Raw genomic sequence first — 19,499 nt, forward strand, 5'->3', positions numbered from 1 at the left:
CTGATGCCAGCTCTGCTGCAAATGAGCTGTGTGACCTGGGACATGTCACCTCAGCTCTCTGAACCTCCTTCATAAATGTACTGGCCCTCCAAAACCCTGATGTCATTTCATTCATTCCACAAGTGCTGCTTTCCAGGAGGCCTGAGTCAGGTCCTGGAGCCGTGAGGATGAAGATTCCAGCTCTCTGCCCACAAAGTGGGACCATATTCAGAGCCCAGGGAGGGTGTGGACTGGGAAACCTCACATGGAGAGAAGAGGGCAGGAACCCAAGTTCTCTTGCAGGGGACCCAGGGATTCCCAAGAGAAGTCTGGTCAGAGAATTTGCACCCACAAGTTGGCCACCCTTTAAGAAAGCCCTACAACAAAATGTCTGAACTCAAAAGAAAGATTAGGGGTCTTTATACACTTTACAGAAAGGTTCTTTACTCTGCAGTTCTTAAAAACAAAACAAACCAAAAATAACAAAACTCCTTTCTCCAATTCCCACCTCTGGATTTACAGTGCATTCGAAAATTGTTAGGAACACATTCACAGAGTAAAGCAGGAAAGGAAAGCAGGAGTTGGCCTGTTTGCCTGACTACTGAACGGGTCTCAGCAGCATTGCAAAACCAGCAGCCACTCTTATCTCTTAGACTCAGTTTTTCCCACCTTAGGCTGTGTGGTGGATACATTGGTGCCAGGTGTGGAAGCAGAGAATGGTTGTTTATTGAACCTTACTATGTGCTATAATTAACACCCATTTCGCAGACGAGGAAACCGAGGCTCAGAGCTAGGATTTCAATCAGGTCTGGCTGACTGTAACGCCAGGGCTCTCGGCTCACCTTGCTCAGCCCTGCTCTTGACTAAGACACAGTTCAGTCACTGCACTTGGGGGCCCAGGGAGCTGTAGTCTGCAAAATGGGTAGATTCAAGGGGCGGAAGATTACTGGGGGCATCAAGACCATTAGGAGAGAAAGGAGACACTCTCTTGGGGGGGGGCGGGTGCTCACCATCTCGCCATCCAAAGGCAGTGGGACATCCCATCGGCCCAGGAGCTCTGGAAACTGGGCCCTGCAGTCAAGTAAAGGGTGGTGGGGCGGAGGAGCCGAGGAAAGTAAGGGCCATCACTCCCGGGGAGCCCATGAGCCTGAGGGGACACTCGCCCAGGGAGCCCGAAGCCCCAGCTCGGGCTCCGCGTGGCACTTCCGATCCGCGCCCTGCGCCCCGCCCACGGGCGCTCTGAGCCCCCAGCTCCGACCCGCGCCCGGCCCCGCCCCGCCAGTGTGCCCACCCCCGGCCCGCCCCGCGGTCCACTTGCCCGGCTCCCGCAGCGTCCCGGAGCGTCAAGGCGCTGGCGGATTGACCCGCCAGCAGTTGGCAGTGGGGGCGCTGGCGCGTCGGCCGCTCCGCTCTCCCGCCGGCAACCTCGGGCTCCCGGAGCCAGCGGTCCAGACGGCGGCGCCGCGCGGGGGGCCGGGATCGGGCGGCTGGAGGCTGCGAGGCGGGAGGCGGCGGAGGAGGCGGAGGCCGGCCGGAGCCCCGAGCGCGCCCCAGTCTCGCTCGCAGCCCGGAGCTCGGGGCTCGGCGCCCTCCCGGCCCGCGTGCCCGCGCGGCCACATGGCTCCTCTCCGCGCGCGGCTGTCCTGCCTGCTGCTCTTGCACTGTGCGCTCTGCGCCAACGCGGGCAGCAGGACCCCAGGTGCGTGCGGGTAGGGCGCGCAGGGGCGCGCGGGGTCCGGGGTGCACGCGGGTCAGGGTGGCCCGAGGGTGCCCGAGGAGCCCGGCAGCTTTCGAGAGGGTGGGAGGCTGTGCACACGCTGGGTCTGAGCTCTCTTTTCTTACCCCAGTGCCACCGACGCTGTCCGGGGATTTCTCTTCCTTTCTGGCACAAGACTAGGGAGAGACTCCAGGAGAGCACTTGAGGATAGGAGCCTTTTCTTCGGGGTTGTGTATCTGTCTCTTGGTCTCTGTGTCTCTCTCACTCTCTGTCTCTCGCTCCTGTGTGTCTTTCCCTCAGTGTCTTCTCTGTCTCCAGCTTGTATGCATGTGTGCACATATGTGTGTACGTATGTGCAAGTGTCTGTCACACACACAGAATCAGGCTGGCAGGTGGTTGCCCCACACCCCAGTGAACACCGGGCACTCACACTGCTGCACAGAAACACACATACATCCCTCTCCCCCAGCATTCTCACACTCTGTGCTGTGCAGACAGCCTCTCACACGCAGATCAGACACACTCCACCCTCACTTTGCAGTGTGAGGTGCCCTCCTGGTGGCTCTGAGCATGGGGAGGGGGCTCTGGTCAGTTCCAGGCAGGGTGCCTGCTTGTCTCTGAGCTCTGTTCACGTACCAAACAGGATCCCCCCAGCTGAAGTCTTGGGGGTGTTCTGCTGCAAAGGGTAAAACCAGAGGAAAGTTCGTCGTCTCCCTCCCCGCCCTCCAATAACTGCCTTGGGCAGGAGGGATTTTCAGGGCACATCATTTTCTAGGTTTTATCAGTGCCGTGAAGGGGGCTGGGGACACGAGATAGAGCTGTGTGGAAATGAAAATTCCTCCCTAAGTCCTGTCCATGAATCACTAGGCCTAGAAGCCAGGGAGCTGTCATTCCTGCCCTGCCTGGCTCGGCTTAGCGAGAGCTGTGTGAGGACGGGCTGCTGGCATGCGGCCTGGAGCATGGGGCCATGACCTCACGCTTAATTCAGTCCGAGTGGGCAGGTCACCCCTGTGTCTACTTTTATTTTTGAAGATCTATATTTACCCAGCTTGGGGCTGGGCCATGTGAAAATCTCGGCAGCCACTGCTGCTTAAAAAAGTTTTCTTTCTAAACCTGGAAAAATGTGGAACCTGTATTCCCTCCCTTCCCTCTCCAGCTCCTCTTTTCTCCTTGACACGTGCCCAGGAGGCCCTGAGTTTCTAGGTGTGTTTGTTTTGCCAGCTGTGTTCCGGGAGCTTGGCGACGAGGGCCCTACCTACCCCGGGGTGGGCTGGTGACTTCAGGGCACTGGGGAGTTTGGGCACATCCAGCCATCCCTCTTTGCCCTGGGGGCTTTCGGGGAATTTCCTCTGTAGTGCCCAAGGTTGGAAGGTTTGTTGCTAGAGTGACAGGGCTCTGGCATCATTTGTTTCCCTCCGCCAGCTGTAACAAGGGCCTGGGGGCTGTGGGGAGCAACGTGTGTCTAGCGGTTTACGAACTTGAACACCGATCATCCAAGTGCAGAGATCCAAGGGCTCTGGAAGCACTGGATGAGAAATAGATGAAATTGGGCTAAGGGGTTCCTCCAAGGTGACGGTCAAGGTTGCAGAGCCCTTGCCCCCATGGGATTTCCAGCTTCTCCCGCTTAGCTCTGCCCAGACGGCACCGAAGTAACTCTTTCTTTATTTCCAACAGAGTTGCGCTTCTCAAGAAAGCTCAGTGACTATGGTGTGACAGTGCCCTGCAGCACAGATTCTCAGGGACGCTTCCTCTCCCACGTGGTATCTGGGCCACCAGCAGCCTCCTCAGGGAGTACAGAGGTGGACAGACCACCCGCACCACTGTCACACTCCGGTCACCTGCGGGTGGCTCGAAGCCCACTGCGCCCCAAAGGAGTGACCTTGCAGCCTGGCAGCGGGAGGCGCTCCTCCCTCTACTTCAACGTCACTGTTTCTGGGGAGGAACTGCACTTACACCTGCGGCCCAACCGGCGGCTGGTGGTGCCCGGAGCCTCGGTGGAGTGGCAGGAGGATTTTCGGGAGCTGTTCCGTCAGCCCTTGCAGAGGGAGTGTGTCTACACCGGGGGTGTCACGGGCATGCCAGGGGCAGCTGTCGCCATCAGCAACTGTGACGGATTGGTAAGGGACAAGGCTTTCATCAAGCAGCACCCCCCACCCTCCCCCTTTCCTCTCCGTCCCCCTCACCGAGCCAGACCGACATGGTTTTCTCCTTGGCTCCCGCGCGTTCGGGATTCCTGTGGGCACAGCCTGCAGTCTGGGCCAAGTCAGGGGCTGCGCCGCGTTCCAGAGAGAGCCCCGCGTGCCCCTTTGGCCACCAGGTTCATACTGTGCCAGCTGTAAAGTGGCCGAGATAGGATGGTACCTTATCCTGTTCATCCCCTCACCATCTACGGACACACGGGACCACAGCTCACCTGTCGGGGGTCTGAGAGCAGACACACGCAGGCGTGAGGCGGGCCGGCTCTGCTGGGGTTGGGTCCTGGCTGTGCCGCTCACTGGCCCTGTCACTTTGGATAAGCTACTTGCCCTCTTGTGGTCCTTTCCTTTACCCGTGAAGTGGGATTTATTCATTCTGCACGTATCTACTGTGCGCGCTCCACGCGCCAGTCGGGTGCTGGGGATACGGCAGTGCCTGAGACAGACACAGGACCCTGCCCTCTTGGAGCTGATGTGCTGGTGATGAAAATATGACCTACCTCACCAGGCAGCACGGCCAGTGGTTGGCCCCTGCTTGGCACATGGTCAGGGCTGTCGGTATCAGCTGCTGTTATTATTATTATTATTAATTTATTTTTTTTTTTGTGGTATGCGGGCCTCTCATTGTTGTGGCCTCTCCCGCTGCGGAGCACAGGCTCCGGACGCGCAGGCTCAGTGGCCATGGCTCACAGGCCCAGCCGCTCCGCGGCATGTGGGATCTTCTCAGACCGGGGCACGAACCCGCGTCCCCTGCATCGGCAGGCGGACTCTCAACCACTGCGCCACCAGGGAAGCCCGCCGTTATTATTTTTACTGCTGTGTCCTTCCTCGTGCCCCACTGTCTCTGGTCCCGAAGCCAGCCTGCTCTTCCATGGCTCTCTGATGTGAGTTCCGTTTCTCAGGACCTGCTCCCTCCTCCCAGGCACAGGGAACCCCCTGCTAGTTGGTTCCATGTTGCAAACCAGAAAGCCACAGGTGGCTTCTCTCCTTCTTGTGCTCAACTCAGGCTGGATCCCATTCCCCTTGCTGCCCAGTCTGCTGTATATCAGGCCCTTGTGAGCCTGCGTGGCAGCTCCAGGGCCGTGATGGGCACTGTTTTCATGGTCTCTGCTTTGCCAGGCACGAGCCGATATGTCCAGGAAAGGACCTGCTTGCCCGTCTGCCTTTGAGCTTTAAGAGAGGGATGCGTCAGATGCGGGGATGGTAAGGGGAGGAGTCTTTCCTTACTGGCAGGGCTGGGAACACTTCTTACCATCTTCCCATCCTTACGGGGTATCTTCCTGCTGAATGTCATGGCTGCCTTTCTCTAGACCAGGGTTTCTCAATCTTTTTTTCATTATCATCCCCGAGGAGCCTTTTAGACATTTTTTTCCCTAATTGCTCCCCAATGAAACCTTAATACCACAGCTATACTGAATATCTGTGCTTTATATAGGAAAAGAGTAAATTTTCTGCCTCCCAGATAACCAATTTTTGCCCCCTTGGAGGCACTAGAGCCCCCATTGAGAGGCATGGTCTAGGCAGTGGTTGGTTTTCAGAGTTGAGTGTGCACCAGAACCACCTGGAATGCGAGGGTTCTGTGGAGCGGACGTTGAGGAACACAGATTGTAAGGATAGCTGGAGAAGCCTGAGATCTTGTCCTGGTGCCAGGGTGAGCCTTGGCCGCCATCCCGCCCTGGCTCAGCGGTCCTGGGACTCTCCTCAGCCTGTGGCTAGCGCTATGCTGTGGCCACAAGTTTTGGCTGAAAATCCAAAGTGACGTGAGGAATCGCCTAGAGATGCAGTGTCTGTGCAGATGGAGAGATAGAAGGCACCAGTGCACGTCAGTGGCTTGGGCTGAATGACGTGGTGACTTGAAGTCATCAGCCGAATGGGCCGTAAGCTGTTCGGTGACATTCCTTGACAACCTCCATCAGTGTCCACGGGGACCTAAACAGAGGCGTGAGTGGTTGATCATTGCCATTAATACGTAACTGCCCACACCCTTTGCACCCTGGAAACCTTCTTATCATTGAACCAGCTCAGCAGACATCGACAGGTGGCCACTGGATGCTCAGCTGACGTTGCTGACTTTTGGCGGCTTCTGAGGAAACGTTCTCATTGGCTATGTGACCCGGGCAAGTCACTTCCCCTCTCTGGGCTTTACTCTTCTCATTTGTCCGAGGAGGGGCTGCACTCACGCCTCCCTGGCAGACAGAACTCGATTCTGTGTGACATTTGCAGAAGCTGGGTCAGGTCTCGGAGGCTCCATGGACGAGCTTCTGGAAGCCTGTTCTGCGGTGGAACTGAGGCTCCGGGAGTGGCTTGCCTGGTCCCTGCGTTTGGTGAGAGGCAGAACTGGACCTCCTGGGCTGGGCCCCTGCTTGTGCCCTGGGCTCCAGAGTCCAGTCCCTAAGGCCAGTTCTCAGGGGTCTCCCTGACCTGGTCCCTGACAGGGACCACAGCCCAGCACAGAGGCTCCCTGTCCAGGGCAGGGATTTCCTCACCTCCAGCCCACTCCAGAAAACGGCCCTGTGTCCCGTGAGAGCAAGGGCTGTTCACTGTCACCCAGCTGAGCCACCTTTGGATTCAAAGGCCACAGTGCAGCCCTTCTGATGATAAGATTTCACCCTGCATCTTTACGTGGACTCTGGGTTTTAACCCCATCTTCTTCCATGTCTCAAATGCTGAAGTCATTCCGTCCAAAAAAATACGTACTGAGCACTGGCCATGGGCAGGGTCCACACGGAGACGTGAGAAAGTGAAAGTGACACGAATAATAACAGCAACAGTCATGAGCCGTAGCCACAGCCCGGGCACAGCACACGTACTGTCATGTGCATTCATTAACTTCAGCCATCGTGTAAGTGGGGAAACTGAGTCATGGGGAGGAGGTGTGAAGATAATATCAATACATATAGCTTCTATTGGCACAGGACTTTATAGTTTATAAAGCCTTTCAGTTGTATGAGGTGCGTACACAGATATTGTTGTAACCCTGCTTTGCAGAGAGTCAGGTCTTCGGGTCTCTGTCCTCAAGGAACTTGGGTGCTAAGCAGGGGGTACCCCACAAATAGTTTCAACAGTAACTTTTTGGTTTTCTGTAGCACAGCAGGGAGGGCTACTCGGTAAATGGGAGTGATTATTATCTTTGTTTTAGAGAAGATAGTATTTGAACTGGGTCTTGAAGGATGAATAGAAGTTTGTTGGGGCCAGAGGGTGGGTAGGGCGTTCTGGGCAGAGGAAAGAACTTGCCAGTGAGGGAGTACCATGCTGGACGGGGCCGGGGAGGTGATCCTAGAAGACACTGGGCAGGTGGGCCTTGGTCTGACCTTGAAGGGAGGGCAGGATAGGAGAGGGGGCCCAGGGCAGGGAAGCAGCAGCCTGTTATCTGAGAAGAGTCTGGGCTGGGAGTTGGGAGCCCTGACTGTGTGACCCTGGGCAAGCTGCCCTCCTTCTCTGGGCCTCCCTTGCCTCCTGGGTGTATCATGGAGCCTGTAATGGATGAGCTCAGAGCACCTTCTAGCTCTGGCATTGGTACCTTGTGACACAGGGCAGCCCTTGCTGGAGGAGTTTGAAGCCAGGCCACTGTAAACGTGTAGTCGACTGCCCCTTCCTGGCGGGTCCTGGGTCTGCTCCTGCCAGGCCTGGGCGGGGCTGCAGGTGCAGAGAGGAAAGACACCAATCCTGAGCTTGGCCCTCATGGCTTAGCAGACCTTCCAGTTGGAAGACGGTCGGAACAAACCCTCCTCTGTGTGGACAGACTTGCAGCCGTTTGGACTTTAGCTGCTCTGGTGAGAAGTGCTGTGTCTAAACTGATGACTCGATCCTCCTTTCCAGCTGGAACCTGCAGTGGGAGCAGTGACCATTATCTCTTCCACGTCTCCTGCCGTCCCACAGAGTCAGTCACCACGGGCACCGGGACAGACACTGGGCGGGTTCTGTGCACGGCGGTTAATTCATGCCTGACACTGAGGAATGGGCACTTTATCTCACTTCCCACCTGCTCTGCTGGAAGGCCTGGTGTGTCATAGTCGGGGAGGGGGTCGGCGGCGGGGGACCAGGAATGAGGAAGCCAGGACCCCTGCCCCAGATGAGTCTGGAGGATAATGGGAAACCAGACATAAAAGCAGACAGATTACAATCCTGTGTGAGTCAGCAGCAGGAGGACCCGTTTGTTTTGGTTAGGGGATCAGGGAGGGCTCCTGGAGGAGGTGGCATTGGCTCAAAATGGTTCAGACATTATAAACGTGAAAGAAAGTGCCAGGCCCTTGGCCAGCAGAGAACTGCTGACCCAGAGCAGGCTTGTGGGTGTTTGGGGGAAGGAAATAGGCGATGTGGGGAGGCCCAGTCGTACCTGCAGTGTTTCCTCTGGGGTTGGGGGCAGCTGTCAGACACTGGGGTCCCAGATTGGGAATGCGCCCAGGCAGCAGTGGCAGCCTGCTGGTCTACTCTTCAGAGCCTCCCTTGGGGATCCTGGCCAATCAACGTGGCAGTCCCCCGAATGCTCCTGTGACCCGAAACCTCAGGTCCTGTGGGCAGGGAGGGCCTGGGTCATCTCAGGTCCCCTGGCTGGGGCCAGGTGCAGAACAGACTCTTTGCTAGCAGTTGTGGTTCTGAAGTCCCGAGAGGCACATAGAGGCCTGGGTGGGGGGGCCACTACTTTGTGGGTCCTGGAGGGGTTGTGGGGTGCAGGAATGAGATCAGCAGAGTGGGACCCCTGCATACCATCAGGAGCCCAGGCTGCCAGCCTCCTGAAGGCCACTTGCCCAGCTTCTGCCTCTGTCTCCGGGGCTCCTGGGCCTCGCTGCCCCTGCACTGGGGTCACGGGGGCTGGGAGGCGTCACGTCCCCCCCTCTTTGCCCTCAGTGCCTCTGTGAGTCAGGGGCCTGGCGTGGAAGCAGCCGCACGTGTAAGATTTGTCACCATCTGGTTCTGTTTTCCACCCTCTGCAGAACGTGCATTTTTAACGGGTTACAGAGTAGACCCCTGGCAGGCGGTATGGGGAGAGGGCAGGGGAGGCTGTGTCCCAGCTCTGCTTCCTATCCTCTGCCCAACGGTGTGCAAGTCCCAGCAGTTCTCTGAGCCTCAGTCCTTTTGTCTTTAAAATGGTATTAAGATGCCAGGTGGAGGGCGTGTGTGTTGGGACTGACAGTTGAAATGGCCCGGGGTTCCTCTGTGGGGTGAGGAAACGTCCTAAAGATGATTGCAGTGGTGGTTGTACAGCTTTATGCAGAGACGAAAAGCCATTACATTCTGCACTTTCTTTTTTTTTTAATTTAAAAAAGAAATTTTTTTTATTGGAGTAGAGTTGATTTACAATGCTGTGTTTCAGGTGTACAGCAAAGTGAATCAGATATACATATACAGACATTCTGCACTTTAAATGGGTGAATTGTACGGTACATGAATTATGTTTCAGTAAAGCTGTTACCCGTAGGGCCCGGCCCATAGAAAGCCCCGTGACAGGCATTTTTAGTCATAATTAGGAAACAGTCTAGGGTGGCAGAAATTGTGGAGTCTCTCTACTCTAGTACAGACTAGCTGTGTGACCTTGAATAAGTTTCTAAATCTCTCTGTGCTTGGGATTCCTCATCTGTAAGGAGGAGAGGAGAACAATCGTCTATAGGGCTGTTCAGAGGATTAAATAAGAAAATGTAAAAAAGTGAAGGGTCTGGTATATGGTGGGGCCTTAAAAAATGGGGATTATTAATAGTAATATTTATTACTTTTTTATAGTAATTACTACAGTAATTACAGCTATCATTAATGGTGAGAAGTACTAAAAGTATTGTTGGAGTCCCTCGTACTGCAACAGTACGTAGATTATCAGTGCTCTCTGACGTGAGCCCGAGGCCACCTCTGGTTCCCGGGTTGGCCAGGCCCTGCCTCCCCTCTGCCGTGGCAGCTTTCTCTGCAGAACGGTGCTTGCTCAGTGCGCGGGAGTGTATTACGACTGGTCTGTAACAACCCCACCTGCCTTCCAGGGCAGGAGGGTACTGAGAGGTGCCAAGTGGAGCATTCTGTTAACAATCTGTAGGCACCTTCCCCCAGCCAGGCCCTTGACTAGCTCCTGGGGATGCAGGGTTGAAACTCACCCCTCTCTCCCTGTGCTCCAGAACCCATGGTTTAAAGAAGGCCGATATGCACAGTAGACAGCATGAAACAAGACTGATCACACTAAACGTCAGTGTTGTGTAGGAATGCAGGGAAGTGTAATGCACTTGGTAGGTGGCCTAGAGGTGAGTACTGAGAAGGAGAGGTGCTCAGGGAAGGCTTCCCAGCAGAGGGGACATTTGGCCTGGGTATAAAAGCATCAATAGGAGCTTTTAAAGCCAAGAGCTAGGAATTTTAGGCATTCGCAGGGAAGGAAATCCTACGTCTTTGCAGGATTCAGGAAATGGTGAGTCATCTCAGCTACTCTCCACTGGAAAGGGGGGCGATGAAAATGTAGTTTGGAGAAACTCTGCCTCACTGTGGACTTAGATTTGCCCCTGTGGCCATAGGGAGCCATGGGAGGTTTGTAAGCAGGAGTCACTTTAGTATTTGGGGAAGCTGCTAGTCTTTCCAGCTGCAGGCTGGCACAGTCCTATTGTAGCAGATTTGCCTGGGGCTCATCGGTGTCTTTGTGCCAATATCTGTCCTTGCCCCGGGGTTGCTCCATGACGTCTAGGGAGTGAGTGGGCTTTCCTGGCAGCTCCTTGGCAAGCACCCAGCTCTGCCTTGCTGTCTGTGCCTGCCCTGGGATGTGGAGTGTGAGGCCTGGAGTTTCAGAGGTGCCCTCACCCAACTGCCCTGCAGGCCTGTCCCCACACATCGTGGCCTGCGGGCTGCCTGCCCCTACACATCTGTGCCAACAACCCTGGGAGGGGCGGGGGATGTCTGGCCCCGCATTGGTGCAGAGCTTGTCGCCTTGCTCCACCTGCCTCTCCAGCCCCGATGGTGGATCCTGCCCTGCAGACCCTCACCCTCCCCAGCCAGCCTGGTGTGTTTGCACCTCACTTTGGAGCCCATGCCTTTGCTCATGCTGTTCACGCCTCCCACGGTGCCTTCCCTTCCCTCTGCTTGAGGCATCCCCCATCTTGACCACCCAGTTCCCAGAAGTCAGGAACTGTCTTAAATGTTTGCATTTCTCTGCATGCCTAGCACAGGGCTGGGTTCGCGGTACACAGGAGGTCGGGACTTCAGCTGCCTCTAGGAGCAGGGATTAGCGCAAGGGAAGAGGGCCAGGTACTAGGGGAGAGGTGGGACAGCGGCAAATTCCTGTTTAAAGGGAGTGCCGATCTGGTATCACATTTGAGAATTTTAAGAGAGAAATCAGAAATATGGATTTTTAAGCAAAGTGTTCTATTTTTCAAGACAGTGTGTGGGCCCAATGCAGCAGGGCTCTTAGCTGGAGGCCTCAGCTTGCCAGTGAGCAGTGCAGGGGATGAGAGCATGACCCCTGCAACCAGACTGCCTGGGTTGAAATTCCAGCCTTGGCTTTTTCATGCTGTGTGGCCTTGGGCAATTACTAAGCCTCTCTGTGCTTCAGTTTCCTCATCTGCAAAGTGGGGATAATATTAGTCACTTCATAAGAGTTGTCATGTGTGCAAAGGGCTTTATTAGCGCAGTACCCGATATGCTTCAGCCGTCGCTATTAAATGGTGTGGATTTATTGGTTGAGTCCACCGGGTCTGAGGGGATGGGAGCGGGAGAGAAGAGGAGAGGAAGTCAAGAGTACCCCAGTTTTCTGCTTTACAACCCCGGAGGGGTCTCTGGGCCTTTAGCTGGGCAGGCAGAGCCCATTCCTCCCAACCTCCTCCAGGCTTGTTCATTTTTTTCTCAGGCTGCAACTTCTCACTCCCGTCTACATTCTTCCCCTGGAACATTCCCATTGGGCTCTCAAAGGGCAGGGTCTGAGCTTCGTCACCTGTGTGTCTCTATGACCCCAGCACCTGCCACAGGGCAGGCCCTCAGTGGATGTTGAGTGAGCTGACGGACCGGGAGAGGGAACGTGGCGGGCTCCCTTTCAGAGGCGGCATAAAGCTCACGTTGGCATCTTCTCACCTCTGTCAGATGGGGAGGGACAGCGGGCCTGTCCTCCTCTCTGTGGCTGTCTGTCTGCTCCTAGGCCAGCGATGGATGACACATGGCACTCGCAGTGCCACTTGGCCTCCTGCACGCCCGGCAAGCCCAGCAGGTCAGCTGTGCACGCTGCCCCCGAGTGCGTGTCCCAGTGTGCGCTCCAGGCACCCATGCCCCGTGGGCCTGAGCCAGTGGGTGAGGCGAGACTGTTTGCTTTCCTGCCCTCAGTGTGCCCTTTACTGGCGAGTTTCTGTCTCCAGAGCTCGCATCCTCTGCGAGGGTGCAACCTGCTTCATCACGTTTGCTATTCAGGTAACACAGTTCCCTGAGAAGCCCTCAGTCCTTTGTAGAATTTATGTTTCTATAACGAAAACAAGAAATTGTCATTTTAGAGAAAAAGGGAGCTTCTGACCTGCCACATCAGGGTGACTGTGGGTCTTTAGGTAGAAAGTGGCCTACAGCCCTTCTTACACTTCATAGAGTATGTCCCCCGTGGTCACTTCCTGCTTGTGGGGCTGTGGTCTGGGGGCTGCAGGCATGCGGTGACTTGACCCCAACCAAATCCCAGGAGGCGGGAGCGCAGGTTTTCCTGGGGAGATAGGCAGTGTGGGGAAACTGAGTGACTGTATCAGTTATCCACAGCTGTGAAACAGACCAGCCTAAAACTGCTGAACTTAAAACAACGGCATATTCTTTCCACAATTCTGTTGGTTGGCTGGGTGATTCCTCTGCCGGTTGCTGCCTGGACAGTTGGTGAGGCTGGAAGGTCCAGGCTGACCTCATTCACACATCCGGCATTGGCGCTGGCTGTTGGCTAGGCAGCCTCAGCTCTCCTGTCTGTGGCCTCACATCCTCCAGTAGGTAAGACCAGCTTCTTTCACGGCAGTCTCAGGGTAGCATTCCAAGAGGGTAAAAGTGGAAGCTGCAAGATCTCGTAAGGAAGATCTTCTAGTCTTGGAAGTTGCATAATGTTGCTTCTGTGCATTCTATTGGTCAAAGCAAGCCACAAGGCCAGACTAGATTTTCCAAGAGTGGAGGAATGGACCCTACCTCATTTCAAAGAGGCATGGGAGCAGAGACAGGAGGCATTGTTGCAGCCATCTTTGCAATCGTTCTCCCATACTGACCCTAGGCAAGTGGCTCGACCTCTCTGAGCCTCAGTTTCTGTATCTGTAAAGTGGGTGTTCCTACCTTGTAGTTTTGTTGATTAGAAATCAGGCACTTACAAGTGCTGCCACAGTGTCCAGAACAATGAATGGTAGCATTTGCTGTTATTATTGTTGATCTCTTGGAATAAACATAGAAACTGAGGCAGGTTCCACAGTGGGTTTGTTTCCAGACCCCTGGACGCCCATTCTAGTGCTCTTGCTTCCCAGAAGGCCCCATCCCAGCAGGTCCTCTGTCTGAGTGGCCCAGGGTCTGGATCCTGGGTGGTTCTCCAGTCTTCGAGGCGGTCTGATCTTGCAGTTTCACTTCCCGAGCTTCCCCACGGCTGTGCCTTGTTGTCTGCTCTGGGTTAATAACTTATTTATGATATGGAATAGAAGCCAGACATCACCTCACTGCTGCTCCTTCCGTGCAGAGCCGGCCTCCCATTCCAGGGAGGGCTGGTCTAGGGGCTGGTTTTATTTTACTTCCCTGGCATCTTCAGGCTGGCTGGAGGGAGGGTGGCCTCTGGGCTGCTCCGTGGGCTGGTGAGTGGGGTGGGGGCTGTGCTTGCCTTCCACCTGCCTTCCAGCCTCAGTGCGGTCCAGGCCCAGGGCTGGGCTTTTGGTGAGGACCTGCGGAATTTCCGCATTCCCCGGACCCTGCAGTGGAAAGTTCCCAAATCATCCGCCAGGCCCGGCCTTCTGTTTTCAGCATGTGGGCCTTTTCCTGCCTATAAAGCCTTAGAAACAACAAGAACAACAATAAGAAGAACAGTAGCAGTAGTATTTGTAGGCTGCCTCATCCCTGGCAGCTCCAGGGAGCTCCGTATCAGCACAAATAACCCTCCTGTTATGAACACCTCCGGCAGTGAATCTCAGCTCAGCGTCACTGCCAAAGTTCACCCTAACTCAGCTATGACCGGAAGAGGCTTTGGGGGCCTCTCGGTCCCCTTCTCACTTTTCCAGACAAGGAAGCTGAGGCTCAGGGAAGGGAAAAGACTCACCCAGGGTCACGCAGTGGGCGACTGTCAGGGCCAATGGGGTCCAGGTCCCTGACTCCCAGTCCCGTGCTCCCCCCACAATCCCACACAGCTTCTCCTGAGTTAGTAGATGGGAATCGTTCCTCGAGGTCCTAAATCCTGTAACGGCCAGGGCCTCGGTGGCCATGGCAACGACTTCAGAGCGCAAACACTGAAGGGATTGGTCCATCAGTTGCCTCGTGGGGGGCGTCCTGGGAGTCCTTGGGCCTGGGTGCCGAGTGGAGGTGTTTGCGAGGCTCCCCCTGCAAGGGTGGACAGCTCAACTTCTGCGTGTCGTTGTCCTCCTGAAGACTGGGAAACCCGTTCAGAGAAAACAAATGCCAACCTCCCAGTGAGCGGGATTTGAAGCTCAAACGAAACCTTCTGGTGCATCTCAGCTCCAAGTCGCCATTGCCGCTGTTTTATCTATTTTCAGAATTTTGCAGGGCAGTGGGTTGCCGTTATGCACACGTCACTTGACGTGGAACATTAAAACCCTGCACTCTCCTTTTCTTCTTCTTGCCATAACATGGCTGAGGGGGCAGTAGATCAGGCCCTTTTAGAGAAACCTCTGAATGTGGGAGTGTTTTTAGGACCTGGTCGGTCTGAATGCAAACCCTGTTCCCAACGCGTTACTTGAAGCCCTTTGTCAGTTTTTGCTTTTAAGCCAGCCAAATATTTATACCTTTGATCTGTCCAGAAAACATTCGTCCCCCCAGGCCACCCCGCCCCACAGCAGAAGTTAATTTCCGCCCCTTGAGGTTGGCAGGAGCCCACACTCTGAATTAGCTCCTCCAGCCCAAAGAGGCCTTGTTGAGTGCTTATATTTTCTCACCTCATAATTCACAGTCCCGAGGCTGTCCCCTAAGCCACAGCGTGTTTTGTGGGAGAGGACTCTCATTAAGGGTGGTATGCCCAAGGGGGTTCATTCTGGAGGCTTGGACCTGAGGATGTTGGCCGAAGGTGCCTTGTTCTGAAGTTGGTCCTGTGTTGTGGATCAGTACTTGTCCTCTTGTGGAGAAGCTCGCATCTGGAAGAGGGACAGACAGACATATGTGGGTGGGATAGAGCACCCGCCAGAACCACTGGGGACGTGGAGGAGGGGGCGGTGATGGGGTGACGTGTGAGCTGGGCTGGAAGGGCATCCCGCAGAGCTCTCCGCAGGGCACAGGCATGGAGGCCCGCGTGCACAGGTGTGGCTTTCCAGCTACTGTGGTTTTGTCCGCTTGTCCCCACTGTGCAGAGGAGGGCGGTGATGCCTGGAGGGGTATGTGTTGTCAGGACCCCCATGTGGGGTTAGACCTGGGCCCGGCACAGGAGTTCAGGTGTCTAGGTCCACTCATCTTTCCATTCTCCTGTGCTCACCTGCCTCTGCAGGGCCCTCTGGGGGCAGGCTGATGTCAGGATGGATCAGAGGGGAGCCCTGGCAGGGACAAGTGACCTGCTGGGGGCCAGCCCTCCACTGCAGGTAGGACCGGCCGCACCCTTTCCTGGAGCCACCCCACTGTCCTCTGGCTTGCTTCTGAGCTGTAGGGTTCAGGCCTAGAGGCGGGGAACCATTCCCCAGCTCAGGGCCTGGCAGCTACACCGCCTCCTGGCGTTTGAGGGCTGCTTCCTGTCTCCTTGTCTTGAAGCCTCCGCTGCTGCCAGGACTTTGGGCCAAGCAGGGAGCCAGGTGGAGCTCCCAGCCCAAGCTTGGTGGGCTGTCCGTGGTGGTGACTGAGGGGGGAAGCCTCAGAGCCACTTGGCTCCTGGGCGAAGGGGATGGAAATTAATGGTGGCTGCCAGCCTGGCAAGGTCTGCCCTTGACTCTGGCTGGGCTCCAGGGTGGGGGCTTGCAGCACAGGGGGACTCTCTGAGCACCTGCATGTGAGGCCCCGCCCTGCCGCTGGGCCAGGACCCCGCCACTGGGCAGGGAGGGGTGTCATAAAAAGCAAGCACCCTTCCTATAAGAACATTTGCCAAGCCTGAAGCAGAGCTGCAGGAAGATCTAAGCAGCTCTGTTCCCCGCAGAGCCAGAGGACAGACTCGGTCGCCGCCTGCAGCAGCAGGAGCAACGTAGAGATGTCGCTGTTAATGTCCTCACTCTCTGCACTGTGGGCTCCCAGCTGGGAGGGCTGTGACAACATTGACTGGCCACTGGCCGCCCAGTAGATCACAGCCTCCCTCCCCACCTCTCGGACCCACCCAGCTCAGGGCAATTTTGGCGAATTACGCTTCACTCGCAGTGAAGTGGCACCTTAAGGGCAGGCGGTGGCTAGGTTCTAAGATAGCACCTAAGGCACAACTCACGTGTCGTCCAGGTGATCCTTGGTCGTGCTCAGCCCGGGGAGATGCGCACAGTGTAAGAGGGGTGCAGTCACCGGCCTGTCTGGACTCCCCTTCCCCGCCCCCACCTTGGTCCGGGTGTATACTCAGTGTCCTCTTGTCCCCTGTCTGTCTTTCTTGCCCTCTTCCTGTATTATGACCGACTGATTCTGGTCAGACACCTGATGCTGATACTGCTGTTTGTGAAACATGGATGATCACTTAAACGTTCCATTTAGTGCCATTGCACCATTTGGGAGCTTCTAGAATTGAGACCAGGGCTTCCTAGCCCTGGGTGCACGTGAGAATCACCTGGGCAGCTTTGAGACACTGCTGATGCTTGCCGCTCCCCCACCCACCCACTGCCCCACCACTGCCCCATCTCCCCAGATGTGATTCATTTGTCTGGGGTGTGGCCTGGGCGTCAGTCGGTCTGCAGATTCCCCAGGTGACCCTAATGGACATCTAGGGGTAAGACCCACGGCTGTAGCCTCCTGGAAAAGTCTACTTTGTGTTTGACGGAAAAGTTGGGGGACGAGGGGAGCCAGTCCGATGAAGGAAAGAAAGGAAAAGGCCACACACCTGCTGTGGGCCAGGCCTCAGCAGGGGGCATGTCCCCTTCATTACATCATTTCATTTCGTTTCAGGCATGGAAACTGAGGCTTGGAGAGTGTCACCCAGCTGGGAAGGGTCCAGGCTGGGACAGAGCCCCGGGTATTTCACTCCCAAGTGTAGCTGCTGCATCACTTTGCAGGGAGGTTGGATGACAGAAAAGGAGGGTTACATTGGGTTTGTTTCCTTCTTTTAAACTTTGTTTTAAAGTCATTGTTATACAATTTTTTCTTGCTCATTGTAGCAGGCAGACATGCTGTGCGGAATCAGGTTTCCTTTTCAGATAGGGGAATCATAGAAAAGTTAGAAAACACCTAAATGTTTAAAGAGAAGGAAATTGCCTACAAGTTCACACCCAGGTGATGCATTTCCACCAGCCTTTGGTTTGCCCATGTTCTGTCTCACATTTACAATTCCTGTGAATCAGTCTTTTCTTGGTAAGGACTTTTTCCCTTAAGGATGCAGGGGAGAAGGATCTTTGCTACAAATGGGCTGGGCCCACCAAGGCCCCAGTAGCCTTTCACCCAGCACCTCCCAGGGTGTGAGGCCTGCAGAGGTCATGACCCTGGGAAGTGGGCGGAGACAGCAAGCATTCATCCAGGGTAACTGCCTCCAGCTGGTGGAGGCTCTCCTCTTCCCGTGCTTCATCTGAGCCTCAGGGCCTTCTGGGACTTCTGCTGCGCCCGTGTGGGGTGTGCGTTGCCCTTTGAGGACAAACCTGGCGGTTCTCGGCTCCATCCTCCGAGGGCTCGTTCCTCCTGCCTGTCCCCAAGGCTGCAGCTCGGCGTGAATCAGCTTTCAGACTCTCCTTGGCTTGGGCCCAGGCCTTGGCAGCCCAGCCTTCAGCAGAGCTCCTGTGGCTTGGGGCTTCCACATCAGGTTTGAATTATGTGGAATCTCAGCGTCCGCAGGCTTTCATCCCAGCCGTGCTGACTCACGCTTCCATGGTAGCGGGCCGCCTGTGCACCTCATGCATGTGTGTCGTCTGAGTGCCTGTGTGTCGTCTGTGTGTGTGTCATCCCTCTGTGTGTCATCTGGGTGCATGTGTGTCTCTTGTTCCTGTGCGTATGTGCATCTCCGTGCTTATCTCCCTGTGTGTGTCATCTAACAGCTTTATTGAGATTCACGTACCAGGTAAGTCACCCGTTTAGAGTGTACGATTCAGTGGATTTTTATTATATGCCCAGAATTGTGTAATTATCACCATGTTCAATTTTAGAACATTTTCACTATCTCAGAAAGAAGCTCTGTGTCCTTTAGCTATCGCCGCCCCCTCTCTCCACCCCCTCTCGCCACCCCCAGCTGGGATCCATTACTCCAGCCCCCGGCAACCACTAATCTATCTTCTGTCTCTATAGATTGCCCGGTTCTAGAGTTTCAAATGAATGGAATTGTACAGTATGTGGCCTTTTGTGACCGGCTTCTTTCACTTAGCATAATGCTTTCAAGATTCACCTCTGTTGTAGTATTTTTCGGCATTTCTTACTTTTTTATGGCTAAGTAACATTCCATTATATGGTTACACCACGTTTTGTTTATCCATTCGTCTGCCGATGGGCATTTGGGTTGTTTCCACCTCTTGGCTGCTGTAAGTAATGCTGCAGTGAACATTTGTGTAAAGGTTTTTATGTAGACTTATGTTTTCATTTCTCTTGAGTTTATACCAAGTGGAATTGCTGGCTCATATGGAAACTCTGTTTAGTATTTTGTGGAACTGCCAGACTGGTTTCCTAAGTAGCTGCATCGTTTTACATTCCCACCAGCAATGTATGAGGGTTCCAATTTCTCCACATCCCTGTCAACACTTGTTAGTGTCTGACTTTTTGATTCTAGCCATCCTTGTGGGTATGAGGGGTATCTCATTGTGGTTTTGATTTGCATTTCCCTAATGACTGATGATGTTGAGCACCTTTTCATGTGCTTATTGGCCATTTGTATGTCTTCCCTGGAGAAATGTTTACTTAGGTTCTTTCCCCATTTTTAAATTGGGTTGTCTTCTTCTTAGTGAGCGGTAAGGGTTCTTTACCTATATTAGACGCAAGTCCCTCGCTAGGAGAGCAGAGGCTGGTTTCATATTTTTTGCACCCCACCCCCACCCCCAAGCCCAGCACGCAGTAGATGCTTCGTAAAGACCTGCTGAGAGAGGGAACGATGGTCTCAGGCTATGGGGGCGTGTGGGGTGGCACTGGCCACCTCACGTTCGTCGTGAATCAGAGGCAATGGCCCAGGATGATCCCACAGAGGGTCTGGTCCCTGCAGGTTATGTTGGGTGTGTCTTTCAGTTGAATTGACTTAACAGAACCACTGGGGAGGTGGAAGGACTTGAAAAAAACCTAATCCCTGGGCCCACCCCTCCCCTTGGTTTTTGGCTTGAGTAACTGGGGAAAAGATAGTGTCATTTGCTGAGATGGGGGAAACATGGGGAGGAGGAGTAGGTCTGCTTTAAAGTTTGCGGTGCCCAGCGGAAGCCCAGGGT

At 54.9% G+C, this 19,499-nt stretch overlaps 1 protein-coding gene across 1 annotated transcript in view; it reads left to right on the forward strand.

Annotated features, from left to right (window-relative positions):
• Window positions 1–1,401: 1,401 nt before the first annotated feature.
• ADAMTS14 (ADAM metallopeptidase with thrombospondin type 1 motif 14) overlaps window positions 1,402–19,499 on the forward strand; it is a 97,695-nt gene continuing 79,597 nt past the window's right edge. Inside the window, exons 1-2 of the mRNA XM_004280777.4 lie at window positions 1,402–1,678; window positions 3,371–3,813. Of these exons, the coding sequence (XP_004280825.1) occupies window positions 1,597–1,678; window positions 3,371–3,813 (525 nt within the window). The 5' untranslated portion in view covers window positions 1,402–1,596. The remainder of the gene's footprint in view (window positions 1,679–3,370; window positions 3,814–19,499) is intronic.

Source organism: Orcinus orca, chromosome 14 (genome assembly GCF_937001465.1).
Source record: "Orcinus orca chromosome 14, mOrcOrc1.1, whole genome shotgun sequence".
NCBI lineage: Eukaryota > Metazoa > Chordata > Mammalia > Artiodactyla > Delphinidae > Orcinus > Orcinus orca.